The 24161-nt window shown below is 51.7% G+C and overlaps 6 protein-coding genes across 6 annotated transcripts; 4 read left to right on the forward strand and 2 right to left on the reverse strand.

Annotated features, from left to right (window-relative positions):
• Positions 1 to 474: 474 nt before the first annotated feature.
• PpBr36_00589 (uncharacterized protein) lies at positions 475 to 5833 on the forward strand (the record flags this gene model as incomplete). Its single annotated transcript, XM_029887781.1, has 6 exons — positions 475 to 658; positions 736 to 1350; positions 1406 to 5119; positions 5195 to 5356; positions 5436 to 5695; positions 5768 to 5833. The coding sequence occupies 6 exons, from the start codon at positions 475 to 477 to the stop codon at positions 5831 to 5833; spliced, it is 5001 nt and encodes a 1666-aa protein (XP_029751573.1).
• A 617-nt stretch (positions 5834 to 6450) lies between these two features.
• On the reverse strand, positions 6451 to 8128 carry PpBr36_00590 (uncharacterized protein; the record flags this gene model as incomplete). The annotated part of the gene is made up of 3 exons (XM_029887782.1): positions 6451 to 6671; positions 6767 to 7882; positions 8107 to 8128. 3 exons carry the CDS (start codon positions 8126 to 8128, stop codon positions 6451 to 6453), a joined length of 1359 nt encoding a protein of 452 aa, XP_029752572.1.
• A 1069-nt stretch (positions 8129 to 9197) lies between these two features.
• On the forward strand, positions 9198 to 12806 carry PpBr36_00591 (uncharacterized protein; the record flags this gene model as incomplete). Its single annotated transcript, XM_029887783.1, has 2 exons — positions 9198 to 9426; positions 9523 to 12806. Coding segments are annotated over 2 exons (3513 nt in total), but the record flags the coding sequence as incomplete, so codon positions are not given.
• Positions 12807 to 13415: 609 nt separating this feature from the next.
• PpBr36_00592 (uncharacterized protein) lies at positions 13416 to 15574 on the reverse strand (the record flags this gene model as incomplete). Its single annotated transcript, XM_029887784.1, has 2 exons — positions 13416 to 15364; positions 15448 to 15574. The coding sequence occupies 2 exons, from the start codon at positions 15572 to 15574 to the stop codon at positions 13416 to 13418; spliced, it is 2076 nt and encodes a 691-aa protein (XP_029752574.1).
• A 1495-nt stretch (positions 15575 to 17069) lies between these two features.
• On the forward strand, positions 17070 to 19337 carry PpBr36_00593 (uncharacterized protein; the record flags this gene model as incomplete). The annotated part of the gene is made up of 3 exons (XM_029887785.1): positions 17070 to 18044; positions 18110 to 18186; positions 18296 to 19337. 3 exons carry the CDS (start codon positions 17070 to 17072, stop codon positions 19335 to 19337), a joined length of 2094 nt encoding a protein of 697 aa, XP_029752575.1.
• A 1393-nt stretch (positions 19338 to 20730) lies between these two features.
• PpBr36_00594 (uncharacterized protein) lies at positions 20731 to 23038 on the forward strand (the record flags this gene model as incomplete). Its single annotated transcript, XM_029887786.1, has 4 exons — positions 20731 to 20919; positions 21044 to 21955; positions 22099 to 22379; positions 22510 to 23038. The coding sequence occupies 4 exons, from the start codon at positions 20731 to 20733 to the stop codon at positions 23036 to 23038; spliced, it is 1911 nt and encodes a 636-aa protein (XP_029752576.1).
• Between the last annotated feature and the right edge of the window lie 1123 nt (positions 23039 to 24161).

Genomic DNA, 24161 nt, shown 5'->3' on the forward strand with positions numbered 1-24161 from the left:
GACGAGATTCGGAGCCTTGCTTGCTCTGCCGATACCCCTGTTTCCTACTACCAAACAGAATGAACAGGCAGGGCGGCTATAATGGGCTTGCTTTCCCAAAAAGCTTTACTCTGTTCAGGCGGCTTGCTATGGCTCCAAGCTCTACAGCAGGCGAGAAAGCCCCAAGATGCTTGAAGCGGGTACCTGAAGTGGGGACCGCACGATGCTTTTGATTTGCCAGCACAATGAAAAAACCCCACCCAAGCTACCTTGCCCATTCAACCCAAACCCAAATCTAAAGAAAGTCTTGTCGCGTCATGACGGCGCGCGTTTTTGAAGAAGCTCTCCGCACGACGACGTTTGTTGGACGATCTCCCAGAGCTTTTCAAGGCGCGCGCAAATCGGTGGTCAGGCAACCTGCTCATATGCACTGGGCTCTCGTCTGCGCATTTTGACCTCGCACGACAATGCGCCATTACTAAAAGTTCGCCCACCATGTCCGAAGCCTATCTTCTAGAGACCCTGCAGTCCTTCTATGGCGATCTAATCGCAATAGGCGAGGGGCGCCTCCATGGCCCGTCTCTGGAGGGAGACGAGCTGACGGCCCTCCTCGCAAACTTCAAGAATTTTCTTGAGGAGCCACCAAAGCGAGAGGCCAGTCGAAAACAACTTGAGTCCGGTCCGTTGCGCATCCTCCGAAGGCGACGACGAGCATATCGACGGCCAGTTGCTGACATTTTTTGGTGCCATTCCTAGGCAAGATTAACGTGGGAGACGTTGAATACTCGGTCAACAAGGAGTTTCAGGAATACAGCATACAACTTGCAGACGAGGTCAACCTGGATGAGGTCGAAGCGGCCAAGCTGCTCCTCGAGGCGCAAGATAGTCAGATCCTCCTGGGAAGGTCGCTAGTCGAGTGCGCGCTCATTCGGTTCCACCAAAGACGAAAATACCTCCTAGATTGTATACGACTGTGTATCGAACTTGCGAACGATGACGAGAACGAATCGATCAAGGCGGTCTTCGAAGAAATTGTTGCACGATATGTTTTTGACCTGCCATTGCCAGGTGCTCCGGCCGCGGCGGTACCGAAGGAAAAGAAAATAGTGCCTCGGTGCATGGCAGCAATGGCTAAGATCAAGGACTGGCTCGAAAAACTGGCCAACAAGATCATGCTGGCGAGAATGCACAGCGGCACGGCTCCTCCTGAGATCGAGACTATCGAGTTTTGTCGCTTGAGTCTAGTACAGCAACACGAGAACCTGGCCGTCATCCTATGTGCTGCGGTTGAGCAACGGCATGCAGAACGCACAAACTTTGAAGAGTTCATCCAACTGCTGAAGAAGGCCGATAAATACGACCACCTCTTAGGTGAGTGAACCCTGGTGGCATAAGGAGCGAATTGAGATGATGCTAACAATAATAGTACATCTTTTCCCCGTCATTGGGGCCTACATTCGTCTGTATGGTTCGACCGAGGGATGGGGGGACCTGGTCGTTGCCAGGTCTCTGAACCAAAAAATTGTCAACGACGAGACTTCTTGGTCTCTGCCATTTCTGTATGCCGCTGTTAAGGTCTGGTGGATTGCAGAATACAGCGGCTTCTACGTCGAGGGTCCTGTTTCGGATCCCAGCATCGACATCGACAAAGAGGATAAGGAGAGAAACAAGCAGTTTACCGACGCACTCAAGGAGGGAGCATTCGACTTTATGTTGTCACTTGCGGGGGATGTTGCTGCTCCTGAATGGCAAGACCCTTCTCGCATTGGAATCAGGCAATGGCTCCAGCGAAAGTCACCACAACTGATGACTGATGCAACACCATTCTCCGACTACTTCCACACGTGCTTGATGAACCAGCTCGAGGATTTTGTGGATGCGTTTATATCAAATCTTCCCGATGTTCTTCGGAAACTTAGGACCGAGGAAGACGAGCAACGGCAGCTCAGCCAGCACCATGAACAGGACTTGGATCTGGAAAGATTCCTAGTTATAATATCCTATGTTTTTGAAAGACGGCCCGATGCAGCTGATGTGTTCTGGTCGGACTCTGAAAGCAACTTGGCAGGCTTCATGCAATGGGCATCCAGGAGAGCATCCACACCGCTCGTGTGTGCTTTCTGCGAGATGCTGCAGTCTATCACCGAGAATGAACAATATGCACTTGCTGCTCACCAGTTTCTGTTGGAGGACAGCAATGCAGGAGGGAAAATGAGGAGATCACAGTCTTTGACATGGGCTCAAATATTCAAGGAGTTACACTACTTCACCAAGAAAATCCGTGGTGAAATCTCTAGCCCACAGCAAACTCACGAATACCGAACGCAGAAGCCAGGCGAGGACCTAGCAGAAACAGAACCGGAGTCGGCTATGCTGCTGGAGTGCTATCTCCGATTGATCGCCCGACTTGGAAGTCAAAGCACAGCGGCAAGGGAGTTTCTACTCAGAAACCAAGACTTCCCCTTGGTGGACGTCATTCTGCAGCTCAACAGCTGCCACATACCCCCAAGGTTACGTGCCTGTGGCTTTTATGCCATTGCAGCACTAATGAGGCACAAAGAACAAGAGGATAGCAATACCATGTGGGCTTGCATAGACGCATTTGTCAGCGGGGGCTTTCAAGCTGCGAGCAACTCCCGCGCGCTCATCAAAGGACAAAGCCACAGCTCAGCCGGCGTCGTTGATAGGGTATTGGACGAGCTGAGCAACGGTTTCGAGGAGCCCAATGCTTTCATAAACCTGATCAACGCTCTAGTCGCACCAGCGGATCAAGCAAGCCTCCTGCGGGACGCTCTTCCTTTCCCTGAGAACCTTGGGTCTAGCCTTCGAATGCCGGGAATTGAGCCCTATGTTGATTTTGTGCTGGGCCATGTCTTCAGCCTCAAATCAAAAGAGCTCCAGGATATTTCGCAACTGAGGGTTCTGCGAGTGAGCTGTTTGGAGTTTATCTTGCTGTGCCTAAACACATTCAACGAGGATTTGATCATCCTTGGTAATGAGACCAACGTTTCTGTGGACTCGATCATCTCCGCGTCAGACCTGGCTACGTATGTTCGCCTTCACCCATTCGCTCGGGTGATGGAATGGATGTTCAACGGCCAGGTTGTAGATGCCATATTTCAGACGATACATCAACAATCGAGCGACATTGGAAGCGTTTCGCCCGATTCGCCCTTGATATTGGGCATTATACGAGCGGTCGAGGTGGTGTCGAAAGTTTTGGAGCTTCAGGACACATATGTTGATCTCGTACGGCAAGTCATAAAACAGCACACGGGACAACGCCATAGGCATGTGCCTCACGCTTCCTACGCTTCCTTCGAAGAAGGGTTTGCTCATCACCTCGAGGTCGTCGCAGATCTCGGCCGATATTGCGGTCTTGGCCATCCAGAGCTCACCATGGTCTGCTTGAAGCTTCTGGCAAGGATATCCACTTCATCCAAGTTGATATCGGCGTGGAACACCGAGCCAGGTAGACAGTCTCATCGCAACAAGGCGGTGGTGGCTCTGGAGAAAGATGGGGAAGCGGACTCTATCTCCGGCTCTCTCATTGCGGAGCTTATAGTGCCTCTCGACCTGGCTCGAGAGGCCGACTCTCCAAACTACCTAATCAAGACGTATATTCTAGATTTCCTCTACGCATGTTTACGAGCATCTCCGGACAAGCCAACAATCGCCCATCTTCTTCTTGGCTTCAAGTGTGGCGTGAGCCATTTGAAAGTCGAGCCCAGAGGCCAATTCGAGGAAAGGACATCGCTATTCCATAACCTTCTCAGGGTATTGCTGGAGACACCTTTTGGGGACGAGGAGCTAGGAATGAGAACATGGCTTGTGTCACTCAAACGCAAAGTCATGGGTATACTGCAGATTCTTTGGAGTTCTCCACTGTCGTCGGCCATTGTCTTGGAAGAACTCCGGAGCAACGACGTTCTGTTCCATATTCTTCTCCGTGAAGAGTCAATACAACCTGATCTAGTGTGGGATGGTGTGAGCATGGAGGAACGCGGGTTCCTACTATCGGACGCAGCTGTAGGCTTTTCAGAATTTTTGGCTACGAGGCAACTTACTTTCGATTATTTGGCTATCGAGTTATGCAGCGTCACCCAGAGGCGCCTCCCCAGCTTGAAACGCCGCATCTACGACGCCCTTAACGGACAGGTCACCACTGCTAATTCCGACAGCCCACAACCCATACCAACCATCTTCGATTTGTACGATTTTATGCCTGCGGATGGGCAGTGGGAGATCCCCACACCCGAGTTCACCTATTTCAGAGGCGAAGAATTCAATATATGCCTGGAGGGAGGACACGATTCTGTGCCCCTGTACAACATGGAGCGGGTCAAACAGGTGATTGAGCTGAAGAGGAGGCAGGATGCCCACGCCGGGCATTTAGCTACGGCTACCGACCTCGCTTCCGTGGACCGTGAACAGGTTCTTCTTGAGGAATACTTGGTGTACCACAACCGGCAGGCAGTAGTCAATTCTGAGCGACGGAAGGTGCTCAAAGCTTGGGTCAACCTGCTCATGGTTATGTTCGAGGCGAGCGATCACCAGGGCTCGGCCAAGGTTGCTTTCCTTTTACAAGCCTTGCAGACGATATTACCAAGTCTTGAGTCTTTCGGATCCGAGCGTCCGGGTGAAGCATTCGAGTTGGCCAAACTAGCCAAGGTTCTCCTCTTCAAGCTCGACATAGCCGCTCCAGACGCAGGTGACAAGGACGCACATACCGTGGGCAACCTGATCAGTGAGAAGCTCTTCCAGTTGTTTGAGGTTTGCCTGTACGCCATAGGCAGGCGAACGGGCAGTGCGGAACTTCGATCCACCTATTATGCCATCTGCTATCGATATCTGACAGGGATCATTGACGATGGGAGAGATTTTGTGCCTGGCCGGAGGAAAGCGATCAAGGCTGTTCAGGTCTACGGCGAGCGGCTGTTGACTATCGTATGTGACGATGCATTTGGCGGCGATGCAACTTGCCAAACCTCTGCATTGATTTTGCTGGGTGCCTTGACGAACCTGGGCCGACGAGAGAACGACGGTCAAGTTGTGGAGGCTCTCAATCGCCTGAACTTTATTGGCGTCCTCGTTGACTCTTTGAAGACAATCCTCGATGATGTGAATGCGGCCCGTAAAGGTAGGTCACGCAACAAACTAGAGAACCCCTTACAAGCAGTTATTTATACTGACTGAATACGCGGGGAAAAAACAGCAGGGAACTCGGAGCAGCAAGAAGCGTACTCGCACGCAAAGTTGGCGCTTCTACTTCAGCTCTGCCAAACCCGCGATGGAGCAAAGTATGTGCTGCAGGCTAATCTCCTGCGCGCAATCGAGCTCTCTGGACTCTTCGCGGCAGACCCAGAGCTCCAGATTGGTAAGTCATTCTATGCCCATACCCTCCCGGTTTTCCCTCCTTGGGCAGGGAATGCTGACCTCTCCAAACAAAACTGCAGACCGGAGCGATACCAAAGCCTTGGCAGACCATTATGACCTCCTAATACGGGTGATGCGTGTCATCGGTGCGGCAATACTGAGTCGCGGGGCACACAATGTTCCGCAAGGTCGCCGGTTCCTGACTGAGCATCGCATGCTTGTAATGCACGTCCTCAAGCGGTCAGCCGGCATTGCTGCTGTCGATCAGAAGCTTGAGGAGCTGGTCGTTGGACTTGCGGACTCCTTCATGGTACTGATTACTGCCACAGAGTTTTTGGAGGTAAGTCAAAGAAAAAAAACAAAGAATGACCCCGAGTTTCAAGAGGCAAAAAATGCTGACGCATGTTTATAGTTTGAGGATACTCAAGGGCCGGGTCCTCAACAACAAAAGAGGAATGGTCCCGTACTGTTCCATTAAGCGTGAGTCGGTGAGATGCCCGATGATAACGAATGGGGCAGAGGTTGCATTGATATTTGCGTAAAGCCACGGTGGAGGAATGCGTCCCTCGAGGATGTTTGGAGTTGTTAGGATTTGTATACACAGATAAAATAGACAATTAGCGTGCATGATAATGGGATCAGGTGTACTCAGTTTCAACCCTTGTGCGCAAGCACAATTCCCAGCTGGAATAACATACCAGTGGCTTGCTCAAATACTGAGTTGCGTACCGGGTTTTCACAATATGGAGGTCTCAAATGCGACAGATGTTGAAAATGATTTCACGCCCAAGAGTCTGGATGAATAGAAGGTGAGAATAATCGCTAAAAANNAAAAAACACACACAAAGCCACCGATGCTCCCTGGGTATATCATCTAATGCAACAGTTGCCCTTGGCTTCCCCTCATCCGATTATTCCGGGACCAGAGACCTCTGACCATGAGCCCAAACGCCGTGTTACCACACCCAATAGAGGAATGAACAAGAAAAGATGGATGTTGAGTTCAATGGCGTCTAGGCGTACGTATTCGAGCAATTTCGAATCTCCAAGACGTCACAACCTCAGCATCGCCAACGCCTAAACCAACTGTAATTTCTATGATACCCCTGTGTCTTTCGTTTTGCCCTTTCTTGTTGCCGTCATAACCTTGAGCGAAAGTGGCCAAAAGCCCTTGGTAGGAACCTTATTGGCACGGGCTCCAGACGTAGGGACTAGGTCAATCTTCTGTCGGCAGATTGGACAGACTCGTTTGGTGGCGTTAACATGTAGAGCGCTATGGAGACAGCCGCCGCAAAACAAGTGACCTTTACTCGTGCCTGGCATTAGCATGTCGTCGCTTTTTTTTTTTTTTTTTTTTTTTTGAAGCTGGTGACTGAGAACAAGGGCAAATACTGTCAGGCTCGCAGCTTACCACAGTGAGTAGATGTTAAAAACGTCATATCGTCCATGCAGATGGAGCACTGCAGGCTGGAAAGTCTGATCTGGTTTGCAGACTTTGGCTTTGTTGGCTTCGGTGGTGCGAGAGACGTCTCGGCATCCACAAGATCGATGACCTCCGTGTTTGCCTGTCCGAGCCTTCGTCGCTTTGCCAGAGGTTGCTCCCACTCATCTTCATCCTCATCCTCCTCTGTCCCGGGCCGCGGTCTAGTGTTGGAGTCAGATGCTCCGCCCTGTGATCGTCTCAGGGCTCTGGATTTGGTAGACTCAGATATAGATGGTGGCGAGGAATTGCTCCCGGAGGCGGCAGTTGCTCGTGACCTGGTAGAAGCGGGCATTCTGTGCTCGGTTAAAGAGGAAAGTTCGGCGCTGCTGCTGCTAGCGGTGGCCTCGGGCTTGACAGTTGACTGCGTGCGTGGTTCAGTTGCAGAAGGGGGGTTGCTATTGCTGCTGCTGCTGCTGCTGCTGCTGCTGCTGCTTCCGACTTCCGTGAGTGGGTTGAACTCTGGCCGCGGTGGTGGTGGGCTCTTGGGACGAGACGACACGAGCCTGTCTATTCGTAATGATTCCCGGACTGACATGAATGGCACATCAGCTTCTAGGGTGTCGTTGTTGTCGTTAGTGTTCGCGATTGGTAGCGGGCGGAATGGCCGTTGCGGATGGAAGCGCGGGAGGCGGTCGGCCGAGTTGCTCAAGGAAGGGACTGAGACGGGCGAAGAGGATAATATCGACTCGCTCACGTCTTGAGGGAAGGTCGTCGCTATCGTGGAAAGAGATATGAGTTGCAGCTCAGGATTCGGTATGGGCGGAGGGAGAACAGGTGTGTATTGTGGGGCCGCGGTGCGTAGAGTCGTGGTTGAGGGGGAAGTCAAGTCGATGTCAGAGAAGTCCGAGAATGCGGTCAAGATCCAGGGAGAGGAGGCCCGCGAGCGTCGGCGTCGGGAGATATGGGGCTGTTCGCCGTCGCTAGCAGCGGTGGCAGACTGTGGAGGAAGTTGTGGCAGTTCTAGTTGTGGTGGTGACTGAGTGTCGAAGAGATCTGAGTTTAGATGCCTGGCGGCTGCTTCCAGGTAACTACTGCGAAACGGGCCTGTGGATTATTTTCAGACGGTACGATTAGATGTGGGCAGGCACGGAGCAGTGGAATTGAATTTCACATTCGGGTTATCACGAGACGGGCCGCGTGCGAGAAAAATAGGTAGTGAACAAGACACTAATCTTGAATTGACTTTGCACTGCATCATGAAATCAAGCGGGCGCCGAGGACGAGGGGGCGCGGACGGTAGTGGTGGCAGGGTTGAATATTTTACTCACTGGAAGCTTCGACATTCGCCATTGCGGCCCGGGGCTCTGTCGTCGGGCCGCCTACCTATACAGAAAGTCGTTCTTGAGCGCACGAACAGGTATGTGCTAGAGAAGCCCCGATGTGGATGTTTGTATGAACGTTTGCGTCGCGTATTGGAAATGTGTGCAATCTAAGGGAGGCGATTATTTGTAATTAGGGCCAAAAAGGGATCAAGACGCCTCCAGAATCACGAGACGCTGATCGTTGAACGCTCAGGTCATCGGGGAATTCTGGAATAGGGGGCAAAATTGGGAAATAGATCTTGGGATTTAAAATAATCCATGTCTTTGCTTAGGCGCCGAAATGGAGGCAAACAGAGATTCAGAAAGTAATGAAAGGCAAGGAAGGTATCGTAACTGTGTGGGTTTTCCCGCTAAAGTCCGAGTCTTGTGCCCGTCTTGTCAGCGAGGACTGGGCGTTTTTTACTCTACTATTCGCAAGATTACAATTATCCAAAGGCGAAGCTTCCACCAGTAAGCATTGATGAACGCCACGTTTCGCTTTTGCTGTACACGGTGGCGATTCTTTTGATTCGCGTGCTCAATTGTTTCTTCTGCAGAGTCAAACAGTACTGTCGGTAGTAGGAATTGGCCGCAGCTTCTCGCTATCTACAGAGAGCACCGTAGTAGAGGCCGCAGGTAGCTGAATTGGTTACGTAGTACTGTGGTTTGCAAGTCACCAAGTTGAGTTCAACCAGCCCGAAGCGGCGGCGACATGCATGGATTAGGTCCAAGATAGTACTAGTAAGTCGCAACGCACGTGGTGGCGCCCCTCCTCCATCTCATCACACAGCTACCCTGTTCATTTTCTATTGCCAAGCTGAATCATCATCGTCAGGGCCAATCGGCCTGTTACACCCATGCGCATACTGAATGCATGGCCAGTCAGTCCCCCTTTTTGGGGAGAATTCGCCCCCACTCAATCTCTCGAATTTTTTGAATTCCCATGCGACTTTGACTAATCTGCCGTACATCATCGATACGACGAAAGGTACTTCGCAAGCAACTTCAAAGTCTTGACTCGACTCGGGCGCCGACCTCCAGGTTACACAGCCTGACAGCTGCCACAAGTAGCGACCATCTTCATATTGACGACATGCTGTAAGCGACAAGTTGTCGCCTTCGTTAGGATGCTTAAACCACTTCGTGGCAGCATCGCAAATGGGAACTCGACTGCTTTCGTGAGACTTGCGCGCCACAGGTGCCGAACCCACCTTCGGCCTGTACGATGGCAGTCATCCGTCGCAGTCGCTGCAGACGACACTGATGCCCTGAGTAAAGGGCTTTCCCGTAAGAATATCGATGCTCTTTTTGGTTCATGCTACAGTTTAAAGAAGAAGAGAAAAAAAGAATTCATACTAACGTCCTCTCCATCAAAACCAATAGGACCTTCGACGGCACGCTTCAACGAAATAGGAGTTCAGCAGCTCAGCCAGCATGTCTTCAACCAGGTCTTTCCCCTAGGCCCTGATCCGCCTCCAAAGCACCTCGTGGAACTTGCTCGAGACCACCTCCTGCGTCATGATTTGCTAGGAAAGAACACGGATACTAGCGAACCCATATCCTTCGATCTCCCCCCGCTGCATGGAAAAACACTCGACGAGCATTTCCACAAGCTCGGAGTAGATGCGGCTGAACCTTACTTGACCTACGCCAAACAGTTTGCCCGCGCAAACACCCCGCCGAAACCTCGAAAATGGGTGCGCCGGAGTGGATGGACGAAATACCATCCCGATGGCAAGACTGAGGCGGTTGATGCGCCGGACGAGACCCTCCTCACCTTCGACACAGAAGTTTTGTGGAAGGAGAGCCCCTTTGCCATTATGGCATGTGCTGTTGGGCCCAATGCCTGGTACGCATGGCTGTCGCCTTGGCTACTGGGCGAATCCGAAAGCGACCGTCATCTCATCCCACTGGGCGACCCGTCGAAGGATAGAATCATTGTGGGCCACAATATTGGCTATGATCGCGCACGGATACTTGAGGAGTACAGTCTTACTCAAACCCGGAATGCCTTCCTCGATACCATGTCGCTGCACGTAGCAGTTAACGGAATGTGTTCCCGCCAAAGGCCAACCTGGATGAAGCACAAAAAGAGCCGGGAACTGCGGGATAAAATAGCCAAGGAGACTGACAACGTAGAGCTCGCTGGGCTGCTCAACAGCAATGCTCTCGGCCAGGAAGAAGAAGAGCTTTGGGTGGACAGGAGCTCGGTAAATTCTCTCAGGGACGTCGCCAAGTTTCATCTCAACATATCTATCGACAAGGCTATCAGGGACGATTTCAGTGTGCTCGACAGAGACGGGGTCATGGCCAAGCTCGAGGAACTGCTGGACTACTGTGCGGCCGACGTTGCCGTGACGCACCGTGTCTATTCGATTGTCTTCCCCAATTTCCTCGAAGTTTGCCCCCATCCTGTCAGTTTCGCGGCGCTACGACACCTCTCCTCGGTTGTACTTCCGGTCAACGAGAGCTGGGACTCTTATATTGCCAACGCAGAGGCGACGTATCAAAAGCTGTCGGAAGCGGTGCAGGAGAGACTGATCGCTTTGACCGAGAAAGCACTAGAGATCAAGGACGACCCGGACAAGTGGAGTTCCGATCCCTGGCTCAGCCAGCTGGATTGGTCAGGACAGGAAATCAAAATGGTCAAGGGGAAAAAGAAGGGGGATCCTCCAAGGCCTGCTGCCCGGCAAAAAAAGCCAGGCATGCCGCAGTGGTACAAAGATCTATTCGTCAAAAACGACGCACCGATTGGCATCACTGTCAGGACAAGAATCGCACCGCTTCTATTACGTCTAGCGTGGGACGGACATCCTCTCATATGGTCTGACAAATACGCCTGGACGTTTAGGGTGGAGAGGAAGGACAGGGAAAAGTACGTCAATAGGCAGATGGTCGAGTGCGACATGAGCGATGAGACGAACGAAAAGCTCCGAACGGATGGAGGAATCTACTTCAAGCTGCCGCACAAGGACGGTCCTCTGGCTCGATGTGCCAATCCAATGGCCAAGGGGTATCTAGGCTACTTCGAGAGTGGTCTACTCTCGTCCGAGTATTCGTACGCCAAAGAGGCCCTCGAGATGAACGCATCTTGTTCGTACTGGATCAGTGCCCGAGACCGCATTATGTCTCAACTGGTTGTGTATGAGGACGAGCTTTCGGCTCCTACGGTTTCTGTTAGCACCAAAAAGAGCAAGAACACGAAGCGCACGCCGGAATCAGAGACCAAGTCTGGATTTATCCTCCCACAGCTCATACCCATGGGGACAATTACTCGGAGGGCGGTAGAGAATACTTGGCTCACTGCTAGCAACGCCAAGAAGAACCGAGTCGGTTCAGAGCTCAAGGCGATGGTCAAGGCACCTCCAGGGTATTCCTTTGTTGGTGCCGATGTGGACTCGGAGGAGTTGTGGATCGCCAGTGTGGTTGGCGATGCCACTTTCAAGATCCATGGGGGTAATGCGATAGGGTTTATGACACTGGAAGGAACAAAAGCGGCCGGTACGGATCTGCACTCGAGGACAGCCAGTATCTTGGGGATTACAAGGAACGACGCCAAAGTATTCAACTACGGCCGCATCTACGGGGCCGGGTTGAAGTTCGCCGGGCAGCTGCTCAGGCAGTTCAACCCTAATCTTTCGGACAAGGAAACCATGGAGACTGCCTCGAAGCTGTATGCGGCCACCAAGGGCGCAAAGACAAACAGGAAAGCCCTGTACAAGAGGCCATTCTGGCGAGGCGGCACAGAATCATTTGTCTTCAACAAGCTGGAAGAGTTTGCCGAGCAGGAGAGGCCACGGACACCTGTCCTAGGAGCCGGCATCACAGAAGCCTTGATGAGTCGGTTCATGTCCAAGGGCGGGTACTTGACTTCACGCATCAACTGGGCGATTCAGTCCTCTGGTGTTGATTACCTGCACCTTCTCATTGTTTCCATGGACTACCTCATAAGAAGGTTCAACATCGATGCAAGGCTCGCCATAACAGTGCATGACGAGATTCGCTACTTGGTCAAGGATCATGACAAGTATCGTGCCGCCATGGCGCTACAGGTTGCCAACCTCTGGACGCGAGCCATGTTTGCCGAGCAAGTTGGGATTCGCGATTTGCCTCAGTCAGCGGCGTACTTTTCTGCCGTTGACATTGACCATGTCTTGCGCAAAGAGGTCGATATGGACTGCGTTACACCCAGCCACTCCACCCCGATTCCCCACGGCGAGAGCCTCGACATCAAGACGCTACTGGAAAAGGGCGACAAGGCGTTCCTAGATCCGGCCATAGTCCCGAGGGCACACGCGCCCAACTTTGACGGTATTGAATACACGCCGCGGAAGTCGGTCATGGAAACCCTGCGTGAGACGGACCCAAGCACAGCAGACATATCGTTCATCAAGGCTCAGATCACGGCTAAGGACGAGGAGTTAAAGGAAATTCTCGCACAAAAGCGGTCGGAGTCAGCCACGCCAAAGAATTCCAGGACGAAACAGACCATGAAGCCGTATCACTCTCAGGCGCAGTTGATGGAGGAGCCGTTATCCGTGACGGACGCGCTTGGTGCGAGGTTCGTCAACGGTCCGTCGTTTGCAGCAAAGGGGAAGTGGGGTTGGGAGAGGTTTAACGGCCCGAGGGCTGGAGGGCCTAGTCGAGCGCCCACACGCCTCGGCTGATAACTTTATTATTATTTTTTTTTTTTTTTGATGTTGTCGTTGGTAATATCCTTTCCACACGATACCCATTTTGGATTCTTCCTCTTTTCCATTTTTTTTTCCCTCTTTCTTTCACTCTGTATATAAAATCTGTCTACTGGTGTATACTGTACTTTTCTCTTTGTTTTGTAACTCTTTGTAACATTAGATTCCTGTCTTGTTGGATGAAAAGCAGGTGGGCTATGGTTGGCTGGGGAGAGTGGAGTTTAAGCGGTACTTGGGGGCTTAGTTTTGTTCGAGTTGCTAGAGTCAATGCATGTTTGGATGTAGTATTTTGATAATGAGTTTACTGGTATGATACATTGTTGTACATACGTAAACAAAGAATATTATCCATGCTGTTTAAACGGGTTTGGCTTCTGTAGCAGATGGGCCACTATCTGAATCAGTATTGGATCTGAAGGATGGTTGGAAAATGGCCACTTGGATAGTCCTCCATCTGTCTATATATACATGATATTCTCTTTCACAACTTGGAAGTATGCAATATACCGCTGCAGAAACAAAGCTTGTATCAGTATTTCTATTTCTATTTTTTTTTTTTTTTAACTCTAAAAGAGGACCTTGGCATCACTCGTAGTAACCCAGCCCCAGCCCCAACGATTCGCACTGCGGCAGCTCCCTGAACGGACCCTGGCGCGGCGGCCAATCGAGCTCCCTGAGGGTCATGCCATCGCGGGTCGCGGGTCGCCAGCGGCCGGAGCGGCGGAGCTCGCGCAGCGTCTCGGCGTAACCCCTGGCCTCGAGGAAGCACTCGTCCGGGTTCGGGTCGTAGGCGCGGGCAAAGGCGCCAAAGGCGTCGACGACGAGGCGCTGGAACGGAAAGTCGGCGGCGTCGCGGGCGGGGCGGGCCTCGCGGGCGACGTTGCCAAAGACGTAGTTGAGCTCGCCCGAGTGGCAGCGCAGGTAGGGCAGCGACGGGTCGCCGTCGGGTCGCGCGGCGGTCCGCGGCGGCTCGCACGCGTCCAGCCGCGGCCACCCGGCCGTCTGGTAGGTGCGGTCAAACTCGTAGTAGAAGGCGCGCCCCGTCCCCAGCCGCCCGCTGCGCAGGCCCGCGTCCACCGTCGCCTGGTCCACGCAGCGGAACATGGCGTCGGTGGCGAGGCGCGAGGCCATGGTGTAGAGGTTCAGGGTCGCGTTGGTGGTGGCGGTCGGGACGGGGAAGAGCGTCGCCGGTGGGGGTTTGAAGCCGATCTGGGCCAGGTACTCGGTCTGGTTGGTGGTTTTGGGGTACGCGATGAAGGGCGCGCCGTCGTCGCGCACCGTGCCCATCATCAGGTGGACGGGCAGGGGCGGGCCGGATTTGAGCTCGAGTTGGTTGGTGGTGAGGTAGGTGCCGTCCACGACGAGGTACCGCGCCGGGGTGAGGGCGAGGAGCTCCGACAGCGGCACCTGGCGGAGGCAGTCGACCCGGGAGACGGCCGTGTCGCAGCCCGTCAGGGTCAGGATCTCGTTCCCGACCGTTTTCATGTGCTCCTCGATGCTGAGGTACTTGGCGTATGTGGTGCCGTAGTTGAGCCCGCCGAGCCCGCTCATGGGTATCGCGGCGGCGAACTTGCCGGCGGCCTTGGGGGAGGCCAGCAGGGCGCGCACTGAAGCTGCCCCTGCGCTTTGGCCGTAGATGGTGATCCGGCCGGGGTCGCCGCCGAAGCTGCGGATGTTGGCGATCACCCAGTCCAGAGCGTTGACCTGGTCCGCGAGCCCAAAGTTGCCGTTGGTCTCGCCGTCGTCGATGGCCATGAAGCCGAGGGTGCCCAGACGGTAGTTGATGGCAACCACCACGGCATCGTTGCGGGAGGCAAAGTTGCCGCCGTCGGAAAAGGAGTCGCCGCCGCTCGCCGAAGTGAACGCCCCGCCGTGGATCCAGAACATCACCGGCCTGAGGTTGCTCTTGGCCGTGGAGGCGCCGTCCTGTGGCAGATGCGGAGTCCATATGTTGAGAAACAGGCAGTCCTCGGAGCCCGAGCCGTCCAATTGGACGCATGCTGGGGCGGTTTTCAGGACCGAGTAGTTACCGCCCGAGCCGTGGTAGGGGGTCGAGTGTCTAAAGCGTCCGGGCTGTGGTGCATATCGAACTCCCAAGAAGCGGAAACTGACGCGGTCGCGATATCCGATCAAGGTATCGTCGTTAGCCCTGACAGCAACTCGCCACGTCTCGCTCGAGTCTCCCGACGACAGGGTAGAGAATGGCGCCGACTGCGTACACACAGCGGGCAGCTGTTCGTTGGGGTTCTCAAGGGGCTGGATAAGCCCCTGAGCGTCGATGGTGTGCGGGCCATCGACGGCCGTGCCATTGTCTCCTTTTTGAGGGGCAACCCAGAATCTTGTCGAGTTTGAGAAAGATTGTCGAAGCACCAGGTAGTCTATCTGCCGCTTAACCACTTCCGCCGTGCCATTGCCCTGCGCTGGAGACCAGAGATGCTCACCCAGTGCTTTACAGGCGCGGTCTGCTTCTCTTAACGTGTGGTTCTGGCCACTAAGTAGAATGATGCCTGATGCGGGTGATGTGCTACCAGGGCCTGCAATAAAGTTAAGTCAGTATTGTCCGGGGAAAACTTAATATAGAACAGGAATCTTTTCTGCCAAGTGACTTTGGACGAACCCTCAAGGTCATTGTCAACCAGGATAGTAAGGTCAGACTGTAGGCCCAAGGGAGACGGAGCGGCGGCAGAAACCAGGGTGAGTGATGAGATAACGGCTACCGTTACCCATGATAGTATATAGCGCATGACAGTAGACAGCTTTGCCTACTCAGATATCTGTGTAAGGCAAAGAGATGCGGGTTGGCTGGGAAATGGACAAGACTTTTTTTTTTTATAAAGGTCCATAAGTGCCTTGCCCAGGAGTAGAAACCAGAAACCAGAAACTAGGTGGTGACCTGAGGTAACTTGGCCAGCAGCAGAGTCGGGGAAGCACTTCGTAATATCTATCCATGGCAATAATCGAGTGGTCCAAAAAAAACTAAGGAAAAAAAAAAAACGCATACCATGGTCCAGCACGACGACAACTGCGGCTTGTTCTGACTCTGAGCAACATGTTTGGTTGCTGACGGGGCATGTATGTATACCCCCCACCCACACTTCATTTACATACCACGCTGAGGTAGTAGTATAGCTGCATTTGCCACATCGCTGTTTATACCAGGCTTGGAATAAAAAAAAAAAAAACGATACTTGACGTCGTATAGATGCACGTCGAGATGGCAAGGTCAAGGTAAGGAAGGTGTGCAGCGGATGTGACTGTATCTGCCGCGGTGGGTATTTGGGGAAGCCGGGGTGTTGTTGTGTTTTTCCGGTATTCCACACTTGTAGATCTGGAGAAACAAGCTAAAAAGACATGCCACACGCATGGAACATGTCAATTCCACTTTTTCACACTCGAAATGTAACGGATTGAGTGAGTTGAGTCGGGAATTCGCAGAGGAAAGAAGAGGAAGGAGTGAACGGACAAGAAGTTGGCCGGATAGATTGAATCAATCAGTCTAAGAAATGATTGGCTTGAGGAGGAGACTTTTGTGGGTAATTCAACAGGTTCCAGGGACGGTGAAGCCACGTGAGGGCCTCTGGCAATGAATGAATCGTGGGTCAGGACTTGGAGCGCAAAGGGAGACTGACCATTGTCATTCATTCATCCACTCATGTTTTGTTTTGTTTTGTTTCTCATCTTGAACCTCAAAACTCATTTCACCACGGCCCGGCTCTCGTCTTCCTTTTTCCCTTTTCTTTCTTTTCACCTCCCCTTTCCCAATGACTCTCCGTTCCGCCATCTTTGCTCCGCCCCAGAGATAGAGACAGTGATCCCGAAGCTGTTGGGTCGCACCAACCATCCAAGGACGAAGTACAAAATGGGGACTTGCAGGATGCTGTATCACCACAGCTCGTACCCATTGGTGGTCCGGCTGTTCTTGCTTCCTAATGCCTCCATTCACTCCTATCAATCTTTCCTTATCGTTTCACCAGGGCGTTGAAGGTCACTCGAAAAGCCTCAGCACAAGGCGCAGGGCGGCCAGATGGGCATCATGCGCCCCGTCCCCCGTCACTCCTGTGGCCCCCATGCCGTTCCGTGTTTATTATACAATGATGGACTTACTCTGACTCTGAGCAATCAAACCTCTATTGCCTTTTTTTTTTTTTTTTTTGCTTTCCCTGTTGGTTCAGGAAAGGATCTCTTGCCTAGCTCCGCCTTGCGTTATACGTGTCTTTGTTCTGTCTTGTATTCCCCAACATGGAGCCCTTCTCGACTGTTTGCGGCGTGCTGGCGTTGGTGGGCCAGGTCTTCAAAACCGTGAATAGTATACAGGAGCATGTGGCTACTTATAAAGCAGCATCGGATGATGTCACTGACCTGATCAATCACTTAAACACACACGGGAACATTCTTCGAATTATCCAAGAGTGCCTTGAAAAGTCACTGGCGTCCCCGGATCCAGTATATATAGCAGGAATCCCACGGGAAATCGCCAGCATCCTTGTCTCATGCGAACAAAAGCTGAAAAATCTCGAGCAAAAGATATTGCGGCTCGGCAGGTCAGGCAAGATATTTGGATTCAACTATATTTCTAAAAAGGACGAAATTGCCAAGGCTTGCCGAGACATCTACAACCTTACCAATACCTTGCACCTTGCTATAAGCGTCCAGAGGTGGTCCATATCTTTATCTTCAGTTGACCAGCCTCCAAGTTACGAAAAAATAGCAAAAATGACCCAGATTCAAAGGGACACGGTATTGACCCCTTCACAGACAACTGAGGAGATGAGCACAGCAGCCGATTCCGCTGTGGTTCTTCCAGAGAACAGCTTTCCCTTGACCCTGCGAAAATCATCTGAGACCCAGCGGTATCGTGGCATTGCAGGTCAAGTGGAGGTTACCAGAAAGAACAGGCGAACAAAATGGTCGTACTTTGACGATGGTATTGCCGACGAGTCTATCGAGTACTTGGTCAAGCTTCCTCTCGTTCCATACCAAATTGCTCTTCAGTTCCGAAGATCATCGATTATGCCCTTGAGCTACTCTCTGAATGTCACACATGTGATTCAGACCTCCACACAGCTTGGCAAGGAGCTCTCAGCTTTGTTCCATCCCCATGAGGGGGAGGATGATCTCCGGGGGCTTCAGATTCTTCTCTCGAGCCGGAAAATCTCCCTTTATTCCATGCTTCACGACGACGTACTAACGGGAAGTACCTCAAATTTGCTGCATGTAAGTATTCCTGGTCCCTTTTTTTTTTCTAGTTCTTTGGGTTGGTTACTTACTGACGCAAATAGCTGGCAATCAATAATCGAATGCCCATCATGAGCAAGTTCTTGGCTCTGAACGATCGCAGTGGCAAATGCCTCGAATCGTAAGTTTTTTTTTTTTTTTTTACTAGCACAAGTACAAGTACAAGCGTCTGGCAAAACCGCAATCCATCATCTGTGCTCCAAGATTAATCGTGATTCCGTGCGACTTAGGGTGTCGACCAAAAACCTGGTCATGACCTATCTCCCTGCTGAATCTCCGTCTGAGATAGACAATAGCGAGGGTGAACAGGTCTTGTCAGTGGTTTTCAAATCGGCCCGAGCCGAGCTGGATAGAGATTTCTTCCAGTGGATCAGCTATGTTTACCCCGATCCGGAGCAGTTTGGCAGCATCCTCAACCACTTCTTGCGTCACCACGAGGGAGACACATCCGAATGGATCGGCATGGCATGGGCACGGGCTGTGGATAATTACATCAACCTGGGCCCGGTTACGGCGGGTTACCCGCCTGGCTTTTTTGCCCGTCGTGTGGAAGCCTGGACGCCAATCCTCAAGAAACTGGTTCAGTTGGGGGTCGATGTACATGGACGATATAAAGCGTCATGGGGGTTTTCTCAAGGCTCGGCCTACTTCCACCTTCTAAATTATCAAACCTGCCACAAGCAGGTGGTCGATGATGTTCACGAATGGCTGGGAATGCTGGAGGATTGTGGAGTGCATCTCCCGACATACTTGGCCCGAGAGAAACAGCAACTACCAGAGCAATGGGAACTCGTAGCGGGCTTAAAACGAGGCAACATTTATTCTGGACGAGAACTGAAGACTATCGACTACCATGGCCTCGCTGCATTGGTGTGGACGCCCATGAAGGACGCCTCGAACGGAGCTTTGGAGCTATTGCAAGAGTTTGAGGCGCTCCGGGGATCACATGTCTTGCCGTCTTTCAGGTTCAGCTTTCCCCTGTTACCAAGCCAGGGAAAGAAGGACAGGCAGGCGTCGAACGTGCAGCCAGTCGAACAGAAGATGCAACTGTACAACAGGGAGGAGTGGCCTGTTCAGTGGACATTGGTTAGCGTCGCGGAAGAAGCCGTGCGCTACAAAGACGAGTGGCCGCCAGAGTACAGTCAACGCATCCAAGAGCTGCTCGACAAACACAACCGGCGACTCGAGCGTCGTTGGAATAAACGCGCCTATCACAGAGAAGCGGATTGGGGAGCAGCAAGGATGCCCGGAGGCTGGGTCGAGTCCAAGTAGCGGCTCAAGTACAAGGCTGGCTGGGAGTGTTTTCGCCTTTTTTTTCCCTTCTATCAAGAACAGAATGGTTTCATTGGCTGTTCACAATGTCTTGTTTCTTCCCTGTGGTCTCAGAAAACCGTCTTTTATGTGCGGCTTCAGGTAAAGGACGGACAGAAAGAGATATACGAAGACAAACGGAAAGATGGGCTGGGTTAAGAAAATAAAAATAAAAATAAAAAAGTCTCTCTTGCGGTGTGTGTGAAACACGATTCCATGGCTCCATGGCTCCACGAGGCTAATTGATAGTTTGTCCAACGCAAACAAATCCATCCACATATATTGTGATCATCACACACTCTCTCTCCCACCTCACACATGCACTTGCTTGCCACACCGTGGTCCGCTCCCGACGTCTGACGGCTGCATCCCTGCAGGACAAAAAAAAAAAAAAAAAAAAAAAAAAAAAAAAAAAAAAAAAAAAAAAAAAAAAAAAAAAAAAAAAAAAAAAAAAAAAAAAAAAAAAAAAAAAAAAAAAAAAAAAAAAAAAAAAAAAAAAAAAAAAAAAAAAAAAAAAAAAAAAAAAAAAAAAAAAAAAAAAAAAAAAAAAAAAAAAAAAAAAAAAAAAAAAAAAAAAAAAAAAAAAAAAAAAAAAAAAAAAAAAAAAAAAAAAAAAAAAAAAAAAAAAAAAAAAAAAAAAAAAAAAAAAAAAAAAAAAAAAAAAAAAAAAAAAAAAAAAAAAAAAAAAAAAAAAAAAAAAAAAAAAAAAAAAAAAAAAAAAAAAAAAAAAAAAAAAAAAAAAAAAAAAAAAAAAAAAAAAAAAAAAAAAAAAAAAAAAAAAAAAAAAAAAAAAAAAAAAAAAAAAAAAAAAAAAAAAAAAAAAAAAAAAAAAAAAAAGAGGAGACCAGGTAAATCGACAAGACATAATATCTCAAATGTCTTGTCTGGCCGACCCCAGAGTGTTGTAGTGTTGTGTGCCAAGAGGTGCATGTTGCTTGCGCACATAAGTGCTTAACGAGTCAGGGTGGTACTCTCGGTTTGTGGGCCACAAAGAAATTCCATTTCGAGCGTAGGTAGATTCACTTGAGTTGCAGTGTTTTGAAACTAATTAAAGCCGAATGGAACCCAACCTGACCAACCCCCATCATCTGTTGTATTTGTCCCCCCTTTTTTTGTTTCTTTCCTTCCTTTTAGAATGTTTTGTTTCGAGTTTGGTTTGACTCGACAAATTTCTTAAGCAGCATTCATTTCCCGGCAGCTTTACCCTTTCTTTAACTAGCTTACTCGCTTACTCGCATGGGGCCCCAGTTTCGACATAGAACGAGGGAAAGCAAAAAAAAACTTAACAAATTGATTGACTTGGCCAAGGTGGATAAGGTACCTGATACCTGTCTCCTGACAAGTCGCAAAAGCGATGGATGTCTTTGAGCCGAACGTGCAACTTCTTGCAACTACGGGCGGGCAGTCCACCTCTCCGTTGGGGTCAGAAGGAGAAGTGGGGTTGCAGTCAGGTACAGGCGAGGGGCCCGAAGCCTCCTTGGGTGGTGAATCGCAGACATCGCACGGCGGCGCGCCATCCGTGCCCGCCGCATGTCTAGCGTGTGTAAGTCGCTCGGTATAATTATACTTGCTGCTTTGCAGATGTCCCATTCAAGCTAATCCGTTTGTTGCTGTGGTGGCTCGCCATCATCACCACCACCACCACCACTTCCCTTAACAAAATATAGCGCGGCAAACATCTGAAATGTGACGGCGCAACGCCTTGCTCCCGCTGCGTGACCTCTGCCTCGGAGTGCGTCTATATCGCATCGCGGCGTGGGTACAAGGGCCCTCGGAAGAGCAATGTGGCGCACAATCCAAACAAGCGCTTGGCCTCGTCGCCCACTCCAGGCTCGGCACCAGACGACGACTCATGCCCAATGCTCCTCGGCGCGAGCCCAACCGCCAGCGCCGTCACGGCTGGTTCCTTTACCCAGGCCCCGACTCTGTCGCAGTTCGTCGCGCCGCCGGTGGGAGCCAACGTGCAGCTGTACAGGAACCCGTTCCTGGGCGGCGGCAGCGCCAACAACGCCGGCCCGCAGATGCGGAGCCAGCTGAGCATGCCCGAGCGCTGCCTCAGCTCGTTCTACCAAAACTTCCACGCCTCGCACCCTTGCGTGCTGCCAAGAGATGCCCTCGAGAGGGTCGCCAGGGAAGGGCCGGCCAAGCTCGAACACCTCCTGGCCGCCATGCGGTACATTGGTTCCCTGTACCTGGACGCCGGACCAGCCCGGGCCCAGTTCTTTGACGAGGCCGTCAGCCTTGCCTACCACCCCGGCTGCCCAAGGGATGGGTTCCTTGTCCAGACCCTGCTGCTGTTGGCCATCGGACAGGACGGCAGCTGCAACCAGGCGCGGGCGAACCAGTTCATGGGCGACGCGGAGCGGCTCGCCGTCGAGATCGGGCTCAACACGCGCCAGTTCGCCACGGCCAACGGCCGCGGCAGCTCCGTCGTCGAGGAGAGCTGGCGCCGCACCTGGTGGGAGCTGTACGTGGTCGACGGCATGATCGCCGGCGTCCACCGCATCACCAACTTTGCGCTTTACGACGTCTCCGCCGACGTGGGTCTCCCGTGTGAAGAGCACCAGTACTTGTCAGGGGTAAGTTGATCGAGTAGATCCGGCTGAACTTTTTTTTCTTTTTTTTTCTTTTTTTTTTTTGTTTCTGTTAATTCATTTGGGTTGATTTCAAATGTGACTAAAAAACTGACTGGGGAATGCCCTCATTCGCAAACACATGACAGAATATTCCCATGCCAATGTACATGGAAGACTTTGACGATCAGCTCTTCTCGGGCGAGGATCGTGAGTTCTCGTCCTTTGCGTATAGGATCGCGTCGGCTCGAAACCTCGGCAGAATGATGAGGACCCCGCCGATGCTCTCGCCTGACGATGAGAACCTGGCAAAGTTGGAGGCCCTGCTCACCAACTGGAAAATGCATCTTCCGCGCAGCAGACGAGATGCGCTAAACAAAAATTGCCAGCTAGACGAGATGATGTTCCAGGCTTTGTTCATCAACCATGCGTAAGTTCTTTTTTTTTTTTCTTTTTTTTTTTTTTTGCTTTTCAGCTCTGTTCCCCAGTCGGCGACCAGAAGATGGATCCCCTTGGCTACCCCGATCCTATCAGTGAACGCTAATCCCCCAATTCGACAGCTGCACCATAATGCTCCACCAGCCTCACTCCCAGCTGGACTCGTCCCCATCCCGCAGCGTTACATCGTGCGCGCCGCACATGCCCGTCTCGAGCGGCGACGCCTTCAACACCCACACCCGGCACACGGTCACGGCGGCGTGCGAGGTGTCGAGGATGGTGACGCATGCGGTGCCGCTCCTTTCGCACACGCACTTCTTCACGTGCGTGCTGACGCTCTCGTCGATTGTGCACCTCAACAAGTGGGCGCTCTACTTCCTGCAGGACGAGGACGACCTCCGCCAGCAGATCCGCCTCAACATCGGCGCCCTGCAGCGCATCAGCGCCGTCTGGCAAAACGCCGCCAAGGCCGGCGGTCAGGTCAGGGGCGTCGCGCAGGAGATCTACCGCGCCAAGAAGGCCCAGCAGATCAGCCCGGCCTTCTGGGTCGCCTTTACGCAGGAGCAGATGCTCAGTAGCTTGAATGCAGACGAGGGCATCATGAACGACTTTGAATCCATCCTGCCTGCGGGACAGGTCACTCGGCCTTGAGGGCGGGGCTCTGTGATGAGAGGTAGCAGGATGGTGTTTGGTGTTTGTATCTGGCTATTTTGTACTGGAATCTTTTATTTTTCTCTTCTTCTTTTTCTTTTGTATACTCTTCTCGGATGATATTTTGATTCATCTATCTGTGTTTATTTACTATTTACTCACTAATAAGCACCATGCATGTCCAGGAGGCAATTCGGTCTCAACTTGACACATGGCATGCATGCCATCAACAGCATATTTTCCGACGAGCCTGTCTTGGTGGTAGGGACGGCATTACCAATCGCCCTATAGGGGACGCCCATCTTGAGTCACTGTAGTGTTTTTTTTTCTTCTTCTTATTATTACCACCCTACTGGACGTAGTGTTCAGTATTTCCCATCTATCACTACACTTGCAAATCTGCAGGTCGGAGTAACATTTTAGCAGATCCTTCCCCCCTCGCCCAATTATACAGCTCCCCACTGTCATCGGCGACTTCCAGGCAAGGCTGTGAAAAAAAACGGGTACCCGACTGCAGGTGCGAAAGGATGGGAGGAGCCCGCCAGGTCGCCGATTGGGAATTTCTTGGGGGTGTTGTTGCCCTTGTTCACTATGTGCTTTATTTCTATTTTTCTATTTCTCCCACGCGCTCTCTGCGGACCGATCCTCAGGCCCCCATTCCCCTCCCCCCTCCTATAGGGCTTTGCCGGCCCTTCATTGGGTCCCTTCGCGTTACACCCTCTCTATCTTCCTTGTTCTCGTTCGGGGCCTTTGTGAACCCCTCCTATACGGGTCTACCTGCCCCCCCGGCAACCCTTGCTTTGCCTATCGAACCAGGGGTAAAAGACGTACATCAATCAACAACCCGCAAAGGGTAGAGGGAGCGAGCCGAAGCTGATGTCACTAGCATTTTAATTGTTTGAATCCTTTTCTTTTTTTTTTCACGCTTCCCATCACTCGCCACCATGTGTGGGCTTTAGATATCGTAGAGGAAATCCGTCTAGCAATGCCTAGATCCCCGAGAGGGCTCGTTCCTTTCGCTTCGCCCTGCCACCATCGTTGAAAATGGGGGCCCCCGATCATGTCATGGATGTCAGGCACTGCAGGCGCCATTGCCTCGGAACATGGTCTTGTCCGGTTGTAC

The sequence above is a fragment of the Pyricularia pennisetigena genome, chromosome 2, assembly GCF_004337985.1.
Source record: "Pyricularia pennisetigena strain Br36 chromosome 2, whole genome shotgun sequence".
Classification (NCBI taxonomy): domain Eukaryota; kingdom Fungi; phylum Ascomycota; class Sordariomycetes; order Magnaporthales; family Pyriculariaceae; genus Pyricularia; species Pyricularia pennisetigena.